The sequence below is a fragment of the Trichoderma breve genome, chromosome 3 (assembly GCF_028502605.1).
Source record: "Trichoderma breve strain T069 chromosome 3, whole genome shotgun sequence".
NCBI lineage: Eukaryota > Fungi > Ascomycota > Sordariomycetes > Hypocreales > Hypocreaceae > Trichoderma > Trichoderma breve.
Genome location: NC_079234.1, coordinates 4873263 through 4891920, shown reverse-complemented (window position 1 = coordinate 4891920; position 18658 = coordinate 4873263). Strand labels below are relative to the sequence as shown.

Here is an 18658-nt window from a genome sequence, read left to right as displayed (position 1 = left end):
CTATAATGCCAGCTGCATCACAAGGACAGCCTATTCTCGACCATAGTGCGAATTCCAGCGGAGAGGGCTGACGGGCGTCCTGCAGCGGACTATAACGACCCATGGCATCCTTCCTCTTGCGCACTGTTGAGTGACTGGATGTCCTCTCTCCTAGTCCATCGACAAAGGACGCGATTTAAAAAGGAGATTGGACGACTGAGCGCAAACTAAACCAGATGTATGCTTAGGGTTAAGTTCCGAAACTCGTGTCTCCCAGCTAGACTTGGCTGTCCGGGTGCCAGACAGAGACCGACCGCAATGGATCCAACTGCAGCATTCGACGAGGTCCTGGAACAGGCTCGGAAGCTGCATATTGCGGGTGAACCAAGCCTGGAAGAGAGGTCTACGATAGACATTCCTTGCGGAAGCAAGGAAAACGAGAATCGGGAAACTGTGGGGGAGGCGACGTGCAGATGGAGTGTTGCTTTTGAGGGCAACGAAGGAGGCTCTGCCTTGAGCTACAAGAGGACATCCAAGAGACAATACGTACAAAGAAGACGTTGTATTGGATAGCGGTGAACTCTCCGGCAATAAATCGAGGAATTGGCGTATCTGAAGTGCTCTGACGGTGGTTGATGAGTGAAGTAGTAAACATGAGGAAACGCGTGGGGAAGGCATGTGATGATGGAGAGCTCGACGCACGGACCAAGCAAACCCAGGAACGCGTAAGCACGTGACCATGAACTGGTTAAACTTACAGTGCATTTGTACAGTGCATACAGTTTTCCCTCGACGTCCAGCTACTTCCTATCTCGTGCCACAAGGCAGCTTATTCTCATTCGTAAAAGAGCTTCGCCTCGAAGACCAGTCTGGCACTTAGTTTCTGCAAAGCTCATAAATCGCATCTACATGGTGTCTTGGTGCTATGGCAGACTTGACAGATACTCAACAATCTCAGCCGAAAATCACACAGGATATCGTGGATGCTGCAAAAAAAGCATTTGATCCATCGGCCGCTGCTGAAAGCCGACAAGACGGCTTGCGTGAATACAATGAACTGATCGAGAGGTAGGTGAGGCTGCTTAGAGGGGGAAACCGACTTTCAAAACAAACCTGACGTGCGGTCAGAACGCAAACATGGATCTTGATACATGCTCTCAACGCTCTGATCAAGCCCAATGTGCTTCCGCCATGGCTAAGGGAACCGCTGATGCGGAGTCTGACGCATCTGCCACTGCGGTCCGACGGCGTTCGAGCTACTATGGAGTTTGTGTTTGCAGTTCATCCGAGTAACACCGGGAAACCCGCGGATGATAGCGGTAGCCGCGGAAAACAAGGAGCTGCCATTACGCACGAGGCGGTAGCCGTTGCAACGAAACTTCTTTCCTCTGTTCCGGCTTTGATGAGTGCTCAGGAATGGTTCGATGGCATAGCGGGCCAATTCATGGCTTTATTCGATGGCGAAGCCGGACCTGATGTTGCGAAAACTGCTGCGCAGATTGTTGGGTTCGGTATCTTGGGTAAAAAGCAATTCGGAGCCCCAGGTAAGAACATAACTTTCGAATATATAGTCATGCACCGTATTTCTCTACGCGTTTACTTATGAGAGAAAATAGGGGCACCTGGTTGGAACGCTTTCGTACAGCCTTTGATGGAAACCATTAACCCATCGCTGAAGTCTTCAAGGGGAGATTCTTTTGGCTCACACGACGACGACGAAGTTGTGGAACTGGGTCGAGAAAAAGTCCTTGTTGCTGCTGCCGACCTCGAGAGGTCACTTAAGCGGCTGCAACTACTCATCATGTCAAACCCATCACCCGGCCTTTGTAAACGAGTCCTGAAGCCAGTCCAACTGCAACTTTGGGCTCTCGCTTCCTGGATGAATCCCTCTCGAGAAACCGAAAAGCGTTTCTGCAGGCCTGCGCGGATTCTTGTGCAGACTCACTTCAGGTTATTCGGTGATGTGAACAACCTCATCCCGTTTATCCGTAATATTCAATGCAAAGGGTCTCTGTATGACGCAGAGGGCATACAATGGCGATACCACCATGGATCCGAAGGGGGCATAGAGAGCACTCACCGTCCGTTTGCTGAACAGAAGCAAAATGCGGAACTAGACTGGGGAGAAGTTGAGAGTAAATCAACCACCTTGGTTGAATTCCTGACTTCCGTATGTACAACGGAAGAAGTTTCTTCGGTCTTCTTATACCTCTTGCGACGATGGATACAGTCAGCCAGCAAACAAAGCAGTTCGGCCATCAAGCTAGTCACTCCTGACGAGGAAGCAGACTCTGCTATCCAAGATCTTGTTGATGTGACTTTGTTACAAAAGTTCATGGACAAAGCTCCGGAAAAACTGATTAGCCATTTCGACCAGCTGCTGGAACTTATATCACATGTATTGCGAGCCGACGGCCAGGCACCCCTTGGGGACGATATCATTGGAGTTGTACTCAGTCTACTAAACTTGGTAATCACAGCGCCGACCTTTCGGAAGTCGGACATTAACCCGACTGAGCTAAAAGTTGTCGAGGATGCACTGGCGAGGATTGGGAATGCAGATCGAGGTGAGGCATCGACAACTGCAGGCAATCTGACGATGTTGCTCAGGTATCGGGATGATGTGGAAAAGCCAGATGACAAAACGGCGGCTCCTACTGCCCGCCAGATCGAAGACCGCAAGACTTACGATCTAGCAATGAACTACATTACTGGAGGCGATAACCCACCACCGGTGGTGTCCGAAGGCCTCAACCTATTATCGAATCTGATCGTGGCAGAGAGTTCAATATTGGACATATCGGCCGTCACAGTGCTGATGGCAAATCTTTTGAAGGAAAATGAGGACTATATCAATTTGCGAGTTATTAAGATATTCACGCTATTGGCAAATAAGCATCCCAAGGCAACAATGCAGGAGCTTCTCGATCATTATCTGGATGCACAGGAAAGATCATCTACAGACACTCGCCTCAGGTTTGGCGAGGCAATCCTTCAGGTTATCGAGCGATTGGGAGAGACTTTCACGGGAGATGCAGCCCAGAATGCAGGCGAGAGCATGTTGTCGATTGCAGGTAGAAGGGGTTACAGACCCAAGACGATGGCCAAGCAGGCACGAGAGGAAAGGTTGAATGAGCTGAAGAGGAAAAAGGCAGAAACCAGTGGAGACGCTGACCAGGACATTGAAATGGCGGATGAGGAAGAAACACCGGAGCATCTGGCCAATAATGAGATACTGGCGCAAATTGTTCAAGGCTGGGAAAGCAAAAGGGGGAGCGAGGATATTCGAATGCGGACTTCGGCTCTTTCCATCTTTGGAAATGCCATTGAGACGAATATTATTGGTATGGGGCCGACTATAGTCTCGGCAGGAGTCGACCTCAGCATCAACGTCCTCGCCATGGAGCCAGAGCTGGAGAAGGGCATACTTCGACGAGCGGCCATCCTGGTTATACTCAGTTTTGTGAAAGCCTTGGACAAAGCCAAGGAGTCTGGACAGAAACTTGGATTTGGATTGACAAACCAGAGCCGGGAGGATATACAGAGGACTCTCAGCTACATTGCGGCAACAGACAATGACGGACTGGTCCAACAGCACGCACGCGATGTCGTGGAGAGCCTTGAGAATTGGGGCATGGCAAGCCTATTGCCGAGTCAGGCAGAGGCGAGCGCCGTACCCGGTTTGACGAGATTAGCGGGATTGCATGTCAATCCTGAAGGCACCCTGGTGGACGCTTCTGGACGGCCACGGCCAAGGATAGAGGAAGTGGAATGATGGAAGCTTGAAAGATGCCGTAAGACAAAATCATCACCAATAGTAATCACACGGAATACGCCGTACGGATGAAAGAGCCGATATGCCCAAAAGCTGCTTTACACGCAGCGCTTACCCGTGAAAATGATGACATTCCGCTAAGACGCAATCTCAGCGTGCCGGTTTGCCAAGCCGGCCAGCCGAAGATGGCACGGCTCATCGTGTAGTCACTCTCAGGCGTTCGGTGCTAGAGTCACCGTCACGCCGTGATTCGTACTGTTGTGGTCGTGGCTGACTCGGAGGCTCCCCACCCCGCGGTCCGTGACATGTCAACTAAGGGAAAAAAAGAAATCCTCTTTTTTTCTTATCCCGCCGATGGCAAGGGACGGGAGAAAGGCGAAAGGAAAAAGCAAAACGCCTTTTTTTCTGGCTGGCGTGGCTCGGGATGAATACGTGTATCCGTGCATTCGCAACGCAGCGAAGCAAGGGCGCTGGCTGGGGGTGACGCAGGGGCTGCATGTGTTTCTCGTTTCTCTTATCTCAAACGGTTCCTAGAGAATAAGGTTGGCTGGCCCGGCCCTTGTGAAAACATGAAGCGAGCAGTTGGAGAGACACCAACGACAATAATAGACACGGGGGAAACACCAGTGACACAAACGGTGATCCTGGAGACTAACGTGGTGAGGCGTCTGATGGATCGCCAGAGACTCAGCTCAAGTCAATATATTTGCGACTATTAGCTCTGGATGCCACTGCGGAACAGCACAACAAGCTGAGCGGTTGCGTGAACTTTGGGTACAAGTCCAAACAAGCCCGCCGTTGGCCGTTTCACAAAGCGACGCAGCGGCAGGGGGCCCAAGGGGGCGTCTTGCGGGGGGGGTTTTTCCCAATTCTGGGGGGCGGTGGCATCAAGCGAGCATGAAGGCGAATATGACCCACGCCGTTGAGAACGTTGGTGTCAGGATGCAGGCGAGGCCAAGCCAACGGCGTCACTGAGTGAATTAATCACTATCATGTAAGTGCGTGCGCATGCAAAGGGCGGTGTTGAGGAGATGGGCAGACTGGGGGAGAGCAATCAAACAAAATTGGATGAGTCTGCGAAGCGTACGGGTACATATCTGTACGCGCACTAACAGACGAATAGATTAAACTTGAAATGAACAGAATCAAGGCATTGCAAACCGCATGTTGGGCGATGCAAATTAAGGGCCCTGCTGGTGTTTTGGTCGCCGCCCTGGACAAGGTCGAGCCAATGGGAGACTACCGTCGAAATTGATTCGGTCGGGGGTCGCTTGGCACTTTGTTTTTGCTCATTAGAGACTTGTCCAGGCCGGGTTGCGGGATCCGTTTCGGGGCATGTTTGCATTCGGAAGCATCCAGAAGAAGCTCATTTTGGTGTTGAAAAGAAGAAAAAAGTATACGGAGTGGTACAAAGTCGTACGAGTACACGGAACTGACCGACTCGGTTGAGCGCCGTTGTACGAATACGCGTTCCGTGTACGTACCGGCAATTGGAAGTTTTGGTTTGACCGCCTTGGACCAACTATTTCACCGACCCCAAGGCAGAACAGACTTGGGCAGTTATCATGTGAAAATATCAACTACCTCAGCTACTCCTCCATACCCGCAAAGTCAGCCCAGCGCCACCGCAAAAAACACTGCTCGAGAACAATAGACACCTCAGCCAAACAGCGCCTCTTCCGTGATGGCTGAGTGATTGGCTCTGGGCGCGTCTCAGGTGCTGATGCGGCTCCGGCTTGGTGCTGCGTACCTGCATCGGCCCCTGGCACTAGCAGGCCTTCAGCCAAATGCTAAGTGGCCGGCGATGTTTAGCGCCGCCAGATTGGTGACATGTATGCATGCCTGCGACTCCATCAGGGGTGGCGGACATGGATAGACGGATGGGATTTTGGGGGAGAGTCAGCAATCAATTGACGCAAACTCGGAGAGCTGGTAGAGGTCCGGCAGGCAACAGAGGGGCGTGCGGAGGGGCCGTTGAAGGGGGCGTTTACGTTTCGTTTGACTGGCGATGGTGTTTGCTCTCGCGGACAAAAAGGCTCGATATCCATCCCGTCCTGACTCGTCTTTTCCCTTCTCCTCTTGTTCTTTTCTTCTCTTCAACGAACGAAAATCTTGCTTTTGTCTGTCTTTGCTCCGGCTCGTCTGTTTGACAGCTAACTTCCACTCCTTACAACGGAAAACAAGCTAGACTTTTTTCCATCCATCGGCTTGACGTCGACTTACACTCTCTGAAATCCCTTTTTATATAAACGCGGAATCGACTTTCGCCCTCTCTCCGAGCATTATCAAAAAAACAAAAACTCCATCACACGAATCGTCAAGATGAAGTCCGCTGCTGTTGCTGCTTTTGGCCTTTTCGCCGGTCTGGCCTCTGCCAGCTCTCCCATCCGCCACCTGCACTTCCCCAGGTCCAACACCACCACCGCTGCCGTTGACGATGCTGCTCCCACTACGCTGACCGTCATTGCTACCTCGGTTCACACCGTCATCAGCTGTGCTCCCACCGTCACCAACTGCCCGGCTCGCCTCAACTCCACCGGTGCTGGCAGCCTGCCCGAGTCCGCCAGGAGCACCGTGGTTGTCACCGATACCATTGTCCTGGCCACCACCGTCTGCCCCGTGGCCGAGGCTTCCAGCATCTCGTCCTCTCTGCAGGCCGCTCACTCCTCCGGCCTCATCACCGGCTCGACCATCAAGGCTACTCCTCCTGCTGCCGTCACCCCCCCGCCCAACGCTGGCGTTTCTGTCACCGATGTTGTCACCGACAAGACCCTGACTTACACCATTGGCAAGGGAGCCGGTGCGTCTGTCGTCACCACCACCATCCAGGCTACTACCAAGAAGACCATCACCCTCACTAGCACTCTCGGCAACGGTGAGAACGGCCCTGAACCCACCACCACCACCACGGCCACCACTACTGACACGACCTACATTACAGTCCAGCCAGTTCAGACTGGCTCCGGCAGCTCTGGTTCCAACACTGGTGGCAATGCTCCTCCTGCCAACGCTCCTCCTGCCAACGGTAACGGCGAGGGTTCTTGCGCTTCCACCGTCACCGTCACCGTCGCCAAGGAGACTGTCACTGTCCCCGCCTCGACCGTCTATGTCACCATTGCTCCCAGCTCTTGTGACTCTGGCTCTGCTCCCGCCGTCACTGACAAGTCCACTGACAACTCTGGCTCCGGCAGCTCTGGCTCCAACTCTGGATCCAACTCTGGCTCTGGTAGCTCTGGCTCTGGCAGCTCTGGCTCCGGCTCTGAGGGCAGCGGCAACAACTCTGGCTCTGGCAACTCTGCTGCCTCTGCTACCACCAGCACCCCTTGCCCCACTGACATTACCACCACCGTCCGTGCTACTGTCACTGTCCAGCCTTACCCCATCAACAACGGCACTGTTCCCACCGGCGGTGCTGCTCAGCCCACCGCTTCTGGCTTTGCCCGCCGTCTCCGCCGATAAAGGACTCACCTCCTTGACGGGAACTAGCCTTGTAAGAATATTGTGAAACCCAAAGGTGGGAAAAAAGCAATTGGGGGGCATGGGATACTGGGTTTTTGGAAATCTCGTGGCCAAGAGGAACGCACATGATGAGAAAAAGAATAATCATAGTCCAACAAAGAACCAAGAAAACGAATAAAGGTTTCTTCTATACGCTGTTACATGATAGACGTCTATTTGTCGATGCAAATTGACAATTTTTTTTGGATTCACGTTGTTTTTTCTTTTCCTTTCATGAGCTGTTTTTCATTTTGGATTGGCGAGGCTTGGTCGGAAGACAAACTTGCTGTGTTGTACTGTACTTGACACTCTTTTAACATTCATGTGTGTATATTGATATTGCTCTTTGAGATGGCCGTCAGTGACGGTTCCTGGGCAACCACTTTTTCTGAATTGAACGACTCGTGACGTTAAAAAATTTGACTTCCTTGTGTTGCTTGTAAAATGATGTGACTGTGCCTTTCAACTCAAAATAAGTTATATGAATGTATTTACCAAACCTGCCTAAAGACATGCCACAACACCGTTTCTTTCATATATACCCCGTTCATTCGTCAAAGCAAACCCATCGTAGCATGGCTGGTATATATATATACACGCCAGTCTCCTTGATATCTAGAATACACTCCGCTTAACCAATTGCCTTGTACGCCCATAACAAAAAAACACACAATTCTCCAGTACAGATGGAGGGAATTTCTCTCTCTTCCTTCTATCCAAGCACCACACGTTCATACTGCTCTTGACTCAACTGCCGAAACAGCACATCTTGCAGGGCAGCACGACTACGTGCCAGCTGCGGTACGATTCCATCAGCTTGCTGGAGGTTACTCCTGATGCTTTCCATGTGGTCACTGAGCTGAAGGGCCAGAGACTTGAGCTCTGGATCCTGAAGATCCTACAAAGGCATCTCTGTTAGTTATTTCATCAACCTTTTTTTTTTTTTTCACTTCAATTTCTATTTGTCGGCGACAAAAAAAAGAAGAAGACAGATGGATGAGTACGTGTGACAACTTACACTAAAAAGGCCCCCAGAGAGAGAGGCACCGGAGTGAGTAAAGGATATTTCCTGCTCTGCCTTTTGCTTCCGCTGTGAATGGACTGTCTCGGGTGTTGGTGCCAGAACATGCGCCTTCTTCAACAAGCCGCGATACTCCCTCCCCTGAGCCTTGGCACTGGACTCCAAGTTACGTAGCGTTTCATAGTCCCTCTCCAGCTCCCTCTCCAGCTTCTCCTTCTCTCTTGTCAGCAACTCGACAGCGTGAAGCGCCGGGTCCAGCTGTCGCTCCAGCGCCATCTTCGCGTCGAGCACGCTTTCAAAGTCCAGCTCCGTGGCACGGCCGTCGGTCACGCCAGGAGCTCCCGGAGCGGCGCCCGCTTGTCTCCCACGAGGCACCCTGGCCGATGGCATGCTTGCTGGGGGAAAAGGGATGCCGCGTGCGATTTTGCGTGTGATGCGATGAGAAACGAGGCGTAGCGCTGCGGAGGTGTGGTTTTGGCGCTGTTCGGAGCCGGAGAGACGCTGGAGGACGGGACGGTGGGCCATGACGAGCATTGAGTTGGCGGCTGCGACGGTAGTTTCGGGCAGGGGGCTCCATTTAGATTCAATGGTAGATTGGCGGACGCGATTGATGTGTGGCGAGACATGAGGGTATGGTTTTGAGGGTGAGGGAGCGACGTCGTCCTCCCCGTCCTCGACATCGGCATCTTGGGGTCGGCGCTGTTTCTTTTTCGATACAGGTGCGTCTCCCGCTGTTTCGGAGTCAATAGCGGGAGCCCTTCTTGCGTTAGGCGCAGGTGAATCTTCTGCGGTTGCTCTAGTTGAGACTCTTGTACTTCCAGTAGGACGGCCACGGCGTCGGCCTGATGCCGTATTCGACGGGCTGTCAGTGGCTGTCTTTCCTTTGGCGTTGTCGCTGGGTTTGCTCTGGATCTTATTTGGAACGCTGATATCTCGTAACGATGGTCGCCCTCGCTTTCGTGGCTTCGCCTCTTGCTTCCCCTTCGTTAGGCCGCGTTCTGGCACCTCCTCTTCGTCTTCCCGTCGAGCCTGCAGAGAGGGCCTGCCTCTTTTTCGTTGCGCGGGCAATTGCTTCTGAGTTGGGGTATCGTTTAGCAGCTGATCCTCTTCCGAGTCTTGCGCAGCGCTATCGTCCTCGCTATGCCGTGCCCGCCCACGCCTTGGTGTGTCTTCATCTTCAAGCTCGCGATTCTTTAGTGAAGGGCGTCCTCGCTTCCGCTTTTGCTGAGGCGGCGTCGCTTCATCCTCGTGAATTAGATTCCTTGGTTTGCCACCCAGTGACGGCCGCCCTCTCTTTTTCGTGGGCTTGGAGTTCTCTGGTGAAAGGCTGGCCTCATCGTCTTGGGAACTCAGGCTTTTCCTCGGCCTCCCGCGCTTCTTGGCGCGCATCTGATCAGGCGCGTCGGTATCGTATGCTTCAGTCGCATAGTTGTGCTCTTGCGACGCGTCGATATCGAGCTTGGACGCGTTGGATGGCCGCCCGCGTTTGCGCTTCGGGGCTGAAGACTCTGGCGCCTGTGAAGCAATTAGATTTCCATGCAATGAATCGGTCCCGATTGGGGATACGGCAGAAGAATGTGAAGTTGACAATGAAAGGGTTTATTTACCATTGTAATTGTAAAACAATACTTGCGCAAGAGAAACTGTCGAATCGAGTTGATGCGAATCTATTCAGACGCCCAGGAAGAAGAAAAAACGGCCATGCCTCAAAGAAGCATGTGCATGATTGACGCTTTCTGTGAAGCTTCCAGTCCAATCATCGCCTCAGGCCTGCAACAGCCTCTAATTCGCCCAGTGACGCATTTTCCAGCGGGGCCCGTGCGCTGTTCGTCTTCTAGATCGAAGCGGCTTCAGGCGGCTTGCAACCCCGCGTCCGGATTCGTTACAGCACGTGCATGCTCTGTAGCTTTTGGCGCTTGCGTAGGTCCATCTTTGGGGTTTTTTGTTATCCAGCACCCCCAGATACAGCGTGATGTCGAAACAGGATGCAAATGGGACTGTTATTTACTTGCTTAGTATCTAGCAAGTTAGATGGGAGTATCTGCTACTGTCACTACTTTTGCTACTATCGATATTTTACTGTAGTATATGCTGCTGTAGCTAGATTCCTTCCATGTTCCCGTTTGTTATGACTCGAATCGTAATCGAGACTTACCTTGGTATCTACTCCGTATATCACCGCCTATTTAAACATTCGACGATTCAATTGGTCACGTAATATCAAGAAACTATTGAGCTTCATCTGCTATTGCCAAAGTATTTCATCTCCTCTCTCTCAACCAAGGCCATTAAACTTCCTACAGCATCAAACTCCCGAGCACATGCAAAATGAGGTGATCAAAAATTGATCCTTTCCCGCGCCAATAATCCACCAGCGCTAAAGCAAAAAGACCTGAGCTGGGACCGCTTGGCTCTCAACTTTGTTGAACTAAATACATACCCATAAATGCTCAACAAATCAAACCGAGCGGCCAGAGCACTTGATCCGCGGCGTTGCTCGACAGGGGCCACATTTCTCCAAACTTTACTCTAGATTGGCATTCCCGCCGTCTCGGAGCTTTTCTTTTGCTTCCATCTTCTTCCATTCATCTTTTCTTCCTCGTGGACGGGTTGTACGCCGAGTAGTAGATAACAATTTTTGTGAATTGGGGATCTATCTGTTTTCTTATACCTATTTTTCTTTTCCCTCTCCCTGGCTTGTTTTTTGCACCTCGGGATTTGTATACATACACAGCCGGACTTAATTCTTTCCCCACAACAACAACAACAAACATCGCCGTCACAATGCGCTTCTCCGCAGCTGCTCTCGTCGCGGCCTTGCCCGCTCTCTCTGCCGCGCAAGAGAATCCTCTGGACCAATACGTTGCTCAGGCCCAGCAGATCTTGGGCCAGGCCGCCTCTTATATCCCATCTCCCAACAAGTATGATGCCGCTGCCGCCGAAGCGTCCAAGACGGGCCCCATGAAGCTCTCCGTCTTGGCCCAGCACAACTGGGAGGACACTCTCTATGCGCCTGTGGCCGCCGGCGCAAAGACGCCCGAGGAGTGGTGGATCTTGATCACTGGTGGAAACAAGACGTGCTTTGGTGAGTTGTTTCATTTGCTCTGAGGCGCAAAACCTCCTCAATGGTTTAATGTGTGTTCGACTAACTCCTCTGTTTTAGGCCGCTGTGACCGGCTTGAAACCGCTTTCCACGGTGCTGCTGCCAAGTTTGCGGAGCTCCCAACCACTCCTCACATGGGCGTCCTCAACTGTGACGACCAGCCCATCCTTTGCAATTCCTGGTCCGCCAACGTTGGCAACATCTGGGCCTTCCACATGCTCCCCAAGCCCGCTCCTGTCGACATCTACAAGAAGAGGCTTAACCTTACCACTGTCACCACGGACGAGATTGTGCAGCTGCAAGAGGCTGGCAACAAGGAGGACTTTGTCCTGCTCGAGTCCTTCTGGCACCCCTTCAACGGCAAGGCCGCCGAGCTTGGCTTGTCCATCCCTCTTGGCTATCTCCTCTGGGTCTTCAACCTCGTTCCCCAGTGGGCGTTTATGCTCATTGTCTCCTTCGCCAGCCGAAGCATGATGTAAGTCTGAAACCAAGTCCATTCTCTGTTCCCATTCATTCGGTTGTGCATGTAGCTAACGGCCGTTATCAGGGGCAACCGTGCTCAGCAGCGGGCTCAGCAACGTGCCCCGGCTGCTGCCGCCCCCGCCTCCAAATAATCAACCATCTAGGGAAAATCTGTATGAGTTTGCCTTTGGGGGGACTTTGGATAATGACCCAACCTGGAGCATTGGATGCAATGATGTTTATGATTTAAGATGGGGACAACCCCCCGGCGGTTTGTTTTCTTTGAATGATAAATACCAACCCGAGGGCTGTTGGTTTCGTAAGCTTTTTGGGTATCATGAGTTACGTAGCTGTTTATGAAAAAAGGAAAAATTCGAATAGTCCCAGTCATGACTTGTTCTCGCATGCTTCTTGGAGTGATTTCAAGCCGTCGACAATCTCATCTCGGAGTTTGCCGTTGGCCAGTTTGCCGTAGCGAAGATCGCTCAGCCCGCCAATCGTCTGCTGGATGGACTCTTGGAGAGCCGCCTCTTCTTCTTCAAGCCTCTTGATCTCTGCTTCAAGTGCGCCAACGGCACCTTCCAGCTCGGGAATCACAGAGTTGAGGCTGTGCGTTGCGCTCTTCAAACCAGAATCGGGACCAAACAGCTGCGCCCTCATCAGCATAAGCTTTCTCTCTCTCCCCAAAATAAGAATAATAAAAAGAAAAGCATAAAAGAGAAGCAATTTCCAACAACTTACTGCTCGCTCCATCTCAACCTCACCATCTATATCTTCCCTCTCCGCCTCTCTCTTTAGCCGTAGAACCTCCCTTCTCATGACCACCCCGCGCTTCACCTCATCCTGAATGCTCGCAGCCACAGCGTCAACCACCGCATTGCGCTGCGCCTGCAAGTCGCGGTACAGAGACCGCAGCTGAGGCGAATTGTGAAGCGGGCGGGGGAAGAGGAGTACGAATTGGTTAAATGTGGTGATGGATGGAAGGGGTGCTGGCTGAAGGAGGTAGTTTGTGAGGATGTCGGATTCTGATGGTGGCGGCATTGTGGCTGTGGCTTTGCGGATTTGAGATGGTGCCGGTGGAGAGGCTTTTTCTTTTAACAAGTTGAATCAGATGAAGTGGAATGGGGTTTTGGGTTTGGTGGCGGCGGTGAGTATAAGTTCCATGGATATTTGTTGTACTGAGGTGAAATGCTTGACGCGTTTATGAGAGTGAGGGTGTAATAAACATTGAGCATTAGCAGTGGTAGCAGAGTGGGTCAGTGAATGAAACCCACAACCGGCATCAGGCTCATCATACAGTATCAAACAGAGCGACATCACGACAAGTCCGTATTACAACGGACTTGTTTTCTTTACACTTTCTGCGCTCTAACAGCTAGGTAGTTATAGTCCAGATTTATCATCATGAGCAATCTGTATCGCCCAGCATCCCCGCCAGACAGTGACTCTACTACCACCGCTCTCATAGATCGATCTTCGCATTATATACTTCGCGCCGTTGTTGGCATTGGTACTTCAAGCCCGGGAGCTTGCGTCACTGAGGGAAGTGGTTGTCGGTGTCAAAAATTCTAGTCGTTTGACCATTCAACCTTGCTTTAGCAGCTTCCTTAATATATCTTGCAATTGCCCTCTATTCATGAGGGAGAAAGCTGCGATACAGCCGGCTTTGCGTTGAGGCTACCCCGGTGGTTTGCTCCCATCCATTTGGATTCTCGCCCGACGCATCTTCGGAGTTTTTCGGTGATCTCTGGTGAATAGAATATGATCAAGTATATCACATATTGATGAAATGTTGGAGGCTTCGACAGTCCTTTTCCGCTGGCATATTGCTATCAAAGAATACGTGCCGCGAAGAGGGGGATCTTGGCCATTTCATCACCGACTAGAGCGTGACCCTCGGGCTATTGATCCGCAGCGTTCGGCACTTCGAGATACGAAAAACTTGTTATCTTGTTGGGAGGTACTGTGCAAGGAATCGGTTCGCCCACGGTTACACCAAATGTCTAGCCAGTTGGACAGCATCAGCATCAGCACTTTCATCCTGCGAGGTCAAGGGTCAGCCATACCAGGATGCCCATGACAGCAACCACCAGGTCAACAGAGCGATACGTTCACAACATGGCAACATTGCCATTCGTGATGCCTGCGTCGCCGAGACAGCAGACCAGATCATTGGAGCCTGCGAAAATATGCTGAGAGATGAAGCTGCGTTGGGAGACTCTGACGATGCTCTCTCAACCACACAAACTCGGTCGGGTTCCTTCATGGCGCTGTCAGGATTGCGATTGGATTGCTCCGAGGCATCCAGACCATCCAGACCATCCAAGATAGGCTGTCGAATCTGGAAGCTGGCCCATGTCGTCCGGGGCCCCGATACTACCAGGCGCTGCTGCCATACGGGGGTTTACTGCGGCTTATGTGCAGATAAGCACGGTGAATCCTACATACCTACATGTATCACGACAATCGCGGCGGATAAAAGTTAGTAGTAGCGTCATGCGCATGACTTCTTGTAGTGCTGGAACTTTCCATGATGGCTTCTCCTCCCCGGACAAAAGAAGTCGCTAGCAGCTATGGGATTTCTTTTACACCTCTCTCGTCTGAAAAGCTTGACTCAATGACTGTCCTGTAACCGCATTGCGAGATCGGATCAATGGAGCTCAACTTTTTTTTTTTTTTTTTGCTCGACCCAACTAGGAAGACCCTTAAATCGTCCGTCGTCGAATCTACCAATGCACCCAACTCCGTGGGGTGGATTTTTAGCTCCAGAATGCTACAGTACAGCACGAGAAGGTACTTTCTCTGGCGTGTACCTGGCACGGAGGTACTGTTACGGCTGCCTGCAACCCCGTACTAAGGAAAGCTGCATTGTTTCATCCGCGATCTGCCAACCTGTTGTGGGAGCATGGGAAAAGTTTGCACGCTCAAAGGTGCCAAAGGTGCAGATGGGAGAACACGCGGCGCCCTCCTATTCGGGCACTTGGTAGTGACTGAATTGATCTATTGTTTTCTTTGTTTTTTTTTTTACTGAGGCAATGGGAATTTGATATTGGATCGCTACAGAGACGTTATCTCATTGTACATGATGCCTGACTCTCGCAGTCTGACATACAGGTACCTGTTCCGGCTGTACTCATGTAGGTGAGTTTTCGGCGATAAAAGCCGCTTACTTGCAGCTCCCCCATACAATGCAAAAATACCATTGAAGGGATCTGCCAATAGGATTCGTACTGTACTCCTGTAGGAAGAATTACTGGAGGTGAATGAAGGTCCCTGTCCTACTCTGCTGTAAAAAAACAATCAATGGAGGGGGTTGGTAGATAGACAAGGTATGTACATGTGCTTGGGGTACTCCGCAGAGCTCAACAATAAAATGCAGAAAATTCTGCACTACAATTCGCTAGCAAGGCACCTCGACTGCAGCGGTGATCTCTAATACGGGGGGCAATGGCAAAAAAGTGCAGTGTAATCATTTTGCCATCCACCTCCCAATGACACAAACGTACATGTACATGCCGCGTAGATGCCCAAATGCTCTTCTTTCCCCCACTCTTCTTCTGGTCTCGAATTCATTCATTTCAACGGATTGGTAGCGTGAAGGTGAGTACGAGTACGAGTTGCCAGAGGAATGCAATGCCGTCTGGTCCAATTTTGCATGTGCTCAACGATAATCACTCGCTGCTAAACCCACCTGCAACCCACAGGGCCACTAAGCAGGTACTTGCCCCAGTAGCAGCGCTCCATATCAACCACAGGTCCCGCGCTAAGAAGATGGATTGATCCTAGATACCGCCAGCGGCAAGGATGGGCAGAGCCTGTCATTACGCACGGCTATGAATAAGATTCGGCCTCACAGCTTGAGAGCTCCGATGGCGCAAATCGCGCAATTCGGCTGACGCCCAGCCCCGGCTAGTCCCCAGCAGAGAAGCCGTGTGGCCAGACAGCAATCAGAAATTGGTTGAACGGTGATGCTCCACCGCAGAGAAGAAAAGACCCGATCAAGCAGACCCGACCGCCTTCGTCTTACCCCTCCCCCGCTCGGCGCTTTTCCTCGATACACTTAATAGGTGCTGCTCTCGCACTTCTCTCCATCCTCTTCCTCTCCATTCTCTTCACAGCGTGTCCTTTTCCTCCTTCACACTCATCTTCTTCCGCTGCTGATACAGGCAGGACTATTTAGTTGAGAATCAGTGAGTCTTGCGTCTGCTCTTCCGCTGTCCATCTCTGCATGGGCTGCATTTACGCCGAACATCTCAATTGACTTGGTTTCTCTCTTCTGCAGCGACTTTTTTATCACAACTTGTCCAGTCCGTATCCAAACCAATTGCCAAAATGGTTCAGTCCGCAGTTCTCGGTTTCCCCCGTATGGGTGTTAACCGTGACCTGAAGAAGGCTACCGAAGCTTGTTAGTCTTCCCTTGCTCGACCTCATCACCCCACGCCCAGAGAAAAATTTTCTAACATTGACATGTGCAGACTGGGGTGGAAAGATCTCTCAGACCGAGCTTCTTGCTGAGGCCAAGAGACTTCGTCTGGCTCACTGGAAGATCCAGAAGGATGCTGGCGTTGACATCATCCCCAGCAACGACTTTGCCCTGTACGACCAGGTTCTCTCTCACATCCAGGACTTTGGTGTATGTTACAAACTTGCCTCGTTTTCCCCCAACAAATAACCCCAGGCCAATGCTGACCGTGAATCGACAGGCTGTTCCTGAGCGTTACACCAAGGATGGCCTTGACACTGTTGACCAGTACTTCGCCATGGGCCGTGGCCACCAGAAGGGAGGCGTCGACGTCCCCTCTCTGGAAATGGTCAAGTGGTTCGACTCCAACTACCACTACGTCAAGCCTACTCTCCAGGATGGCCAGACCTTCAAGCTGACCGCCACCCCCAAGGCCGTTGCTGAGTTCAACGAGGCCAAGGAGGCTGGTGTCACTACCCGCCCCGTCCTGGTCGGCCCTGTTTCCTTCCTGCACCTCGGAAAGGCCGACCGTGGCCAGTCCGTCGACCCCATCGACCTGCTCGACAGCCTTCTGCCTGTCTACGAGCAGCTCCTCACCCAGCTCAAGGAGGCCGGTGCTGAGACTGTCCAGATCGACGAGCCCGTCCTCGTCTTCGATCTCCCTGCCAAGACCAAGGCTGCTTTCAAGCCCGCCTATGAGAAGTTCGCCAGCCTCGGCGACAAGATCCCCAAGCTGGTCTTCACCACCTACTTCGGTGACATCGTCCACAACCTTGACCTCCTCCCCAAGGACATCTATGCCATCCACATTGACCTTGTCCGCAACCCCGAGCAGCTCGACACCGTTCTCGGTGCTCTCGGCCCCAAGACCGTCCTGTCCGCTGGTGTTGTCGACGGACGAAACATCTGGAAGACCAACCTGAAGCGCGCCATCGAGACCGTTGAGAGCGCTATCCAGAAGCTCGGCAAGGACCGTGTCATTGTCGCCACCTCCTCCTCTCTCCTCCACACCCCCCACACCCTGGCCAGCGAGAAGAAGCTGGACGCTGAGATTGCCGACTGGTTCTCTTTCGCCTCTGAGAAGGTCGTTGAGGTTGCCATCATCGCCAAGGCCGTCACTGAGGGCCCTGCCGCCGTCCGTGAGCAGCTCGAGGCCAACGCCAAGTCCATCCAGGCTCGTGCCACCTCTCCCCGCACCAACGACCCCAAGGTCAAGGAGCGCCAGTCCAAGATTGTCCCTGCCGACTACAACCGAAAATCTGAGTTCCCCGTCCGTATCGATGCTCAGCAGAAGAAGCTCAACCTCCCCCTGTTCCCCACCACCACCATTGGTTCCTTCCCCCAGACCAAGGAGATCCGTCTGTCACGAAACAAGTTGACCAAGGGCGAGATCACCGCCCAGGAGTACGACTCCTTCATCGAGCAGGAGATCCGGGACAACGTCAAGATCCAGGAGGAGCTTGGCATTGACGTCTTCGTTCACGGTGAGCCTGAGCGTAACGACATGGTCCAGTACTTCGGTGAGCGCCTGGACGGCTATGCCTTCACCACCCACGCTTGGGTTCAGAGCTACGGCTCTCGATGCGTCCGACCCCCCATCATTGTCGGTGACATCTCTCGTCCCGCCCCCATGACCGTCAAGGAGTCCAAGTACGCCGTCTCCGTTTCCAGCAAGCCCATGAAGGGTATGCTGACTGGACCCGTCACTTGCTTGCGATGGTCTTTCCCTCGTGACGACATCCACCAGTCCGTCCAGGCCGAGCAGCTTGCTCTGGCTCTCCGTGACGAGGTCGTCGACCTCGAGAAGGCCGGAGTTGACGTCATCCAGGTCGATGAGCCTGCTCTCCGTGAGGGTCTCCCTCTCCGCTCCGGCACTGAGCGTGATGCCTACCTCAAGTGGGCTGTCAACGCTTTCCGCCTGTCCACCACCGGCGTTGAGGACTCCACCCAGATCCACTCTCACTTCTGCTACTCTGAGTTCCAGGACTTCTTCCACGCTATCGCTGCCCTCGATGCCGATGTTCTGTCCATTGAGAACAGCAAGTCTGATGCCAAGCTGCTGAGCGTCTTCGTCGACTCTGCCTACCCCCGCCACATCGGACCTGGTGTCTACGACATCCACTCTCCTCGTGTTCCCAGCGAGCAGGAGATCAAGGACCGCATCGAGGAGATGCTTCAGTACCTCAAGCCTGAGCAGCTCTGGATCAACCCTGACTGCGGTCTCAAGACCCGCCAGTGGAAGGAGACCAAGGAGGCTCTCGCTAACATGATTGCCGCCACCAAGTACTTCCGTGCCAAGTACGCCAAATAAACAAATCATTTTTGTTTTTTATAATTTCCTGCGATTGCAACGTAGGA

At 52.4% G+C, this 18658-nt stretch overlaps 6 protein-coding genes across 6 annotated transcripts; 4 read left to right on the top strand and 2 right to left on the bottom strand.

Moving 5' to 3' along the window:
* Positions 1 to 904: 904 nt before the first annotated feature.
* Positions 905 to 3754, top strand: T069G_05893 (uncharacterized protein; the record flags this gene model as incomplete). The annotated part of the gene is made up of 3 exons (XM_056173103.1): positions 905 to 1047; positions 1108 to 1523; positions 1587 to 3754. The coding sequence occupies 3 exons, from the start codon at positions 905 to 907 to the stop codon at positions 3752 to 3754; spliced, it is 2727 nt and encodes a 908-aa protein (XP_056029961.1).
* Positions 3755 to 6076: 2322 nt separating this feature from the next.
* Positions 6077 to 7213, top strand: T069G_05892 (uncharacterized protein; the record flags this gene model as incomplete). Its single annotated transcript, XM_056173102.1, has 1 exon — positions 6077 to 7213. One exon carries the CDS (start codon positions 6077 to 6079, stop codon positions 7211 to 7213), a length of 1137 nt encoding a protein of 378 aa, XP_056029960.1.
* Positions 7214 to 7964: 751 nt separating this feature from the next.
* Positions 7965 to 9883, bottom strand: T069G_05891 (CENP-Q, a CENPA-CAD centromere complex subunit domain-containing protein; the record flags this gene model as incomplete). The annotated part of the gene is made up of 4 exons (XM_056173101.1): positions 7965 to 8150; positions 8271 to 8978; positions 9039 to 9788; positions 9881 to 9883. The coding sequence occupies 4 exons, from the start codon at positions 9881 to 9883 to the stop codon at positions 7965 to 7967; spliced, it is 1647 nt and encodes a 548-aa protein (XP_056029959.1).
* A 1174-nt stretch (positions 9884 to 11057) lies between these two features.
* On the top strand, positions 11058 to 11990 carry T069G_05890 (uncharacterized protein; the record flags this gene model as incomplete). Its single annotated transcript, XM_056173100.1, has 3 exons — positions 11058 to 11358; positions 11437 to 11851; positions 11924 to 11990. The coding sequence occupies 3 exons, from the start codon at positions 11058 to 11060 to the stop codon at positions 11988 to 11990; spliced, it is 783 nt and encodes a 260-aa protein (XP_056029958.1).
* A 235-nt stretch (positions 11991 to 12225) lies between these two features.
* T069G_05889 (cnl2/NKP2 family protein domain-containing protein) lies at positions 12226 to 12879 on the bottom strand (the record flags this gene model as incomplete). Its single annotated transcript, XM_056173099.1, has 2 exons — positions 12226 to 12486; positions 12580 to 12879. The coding sequence occupies 2 exons, from the start codon at positions 12877 to 12879 to the stop codon at positions 12226 to 12228; spliced, it is 561 nt and encodes a 186-aa protein (XP_056029957.1).
* A 3291-nt stretch (positions 12880 to 16170) lies between these two features.
* T069G_05888 (cobalamin-independent synthase, catalytic domain-containing protein) lies at positions 16171 to 18611 on the top strand (the record flags this gene model as incomplete). The annotated part of the gene is made up of 3 exons (XM_056173098.1): positions 16171 to 16243; positions 16314 to 16471; positions 16542 to 18611. 3 exons carry the CDS (start codon positions 16171 to 16173, stop codon positions 18609 to 18611), a joined length of 2301 nt encoding a protein of 766 aa, XP_056029956.1.
* Between the last annotated feature and the right edge of the window lie 47 nt (positions 18612 to 18658).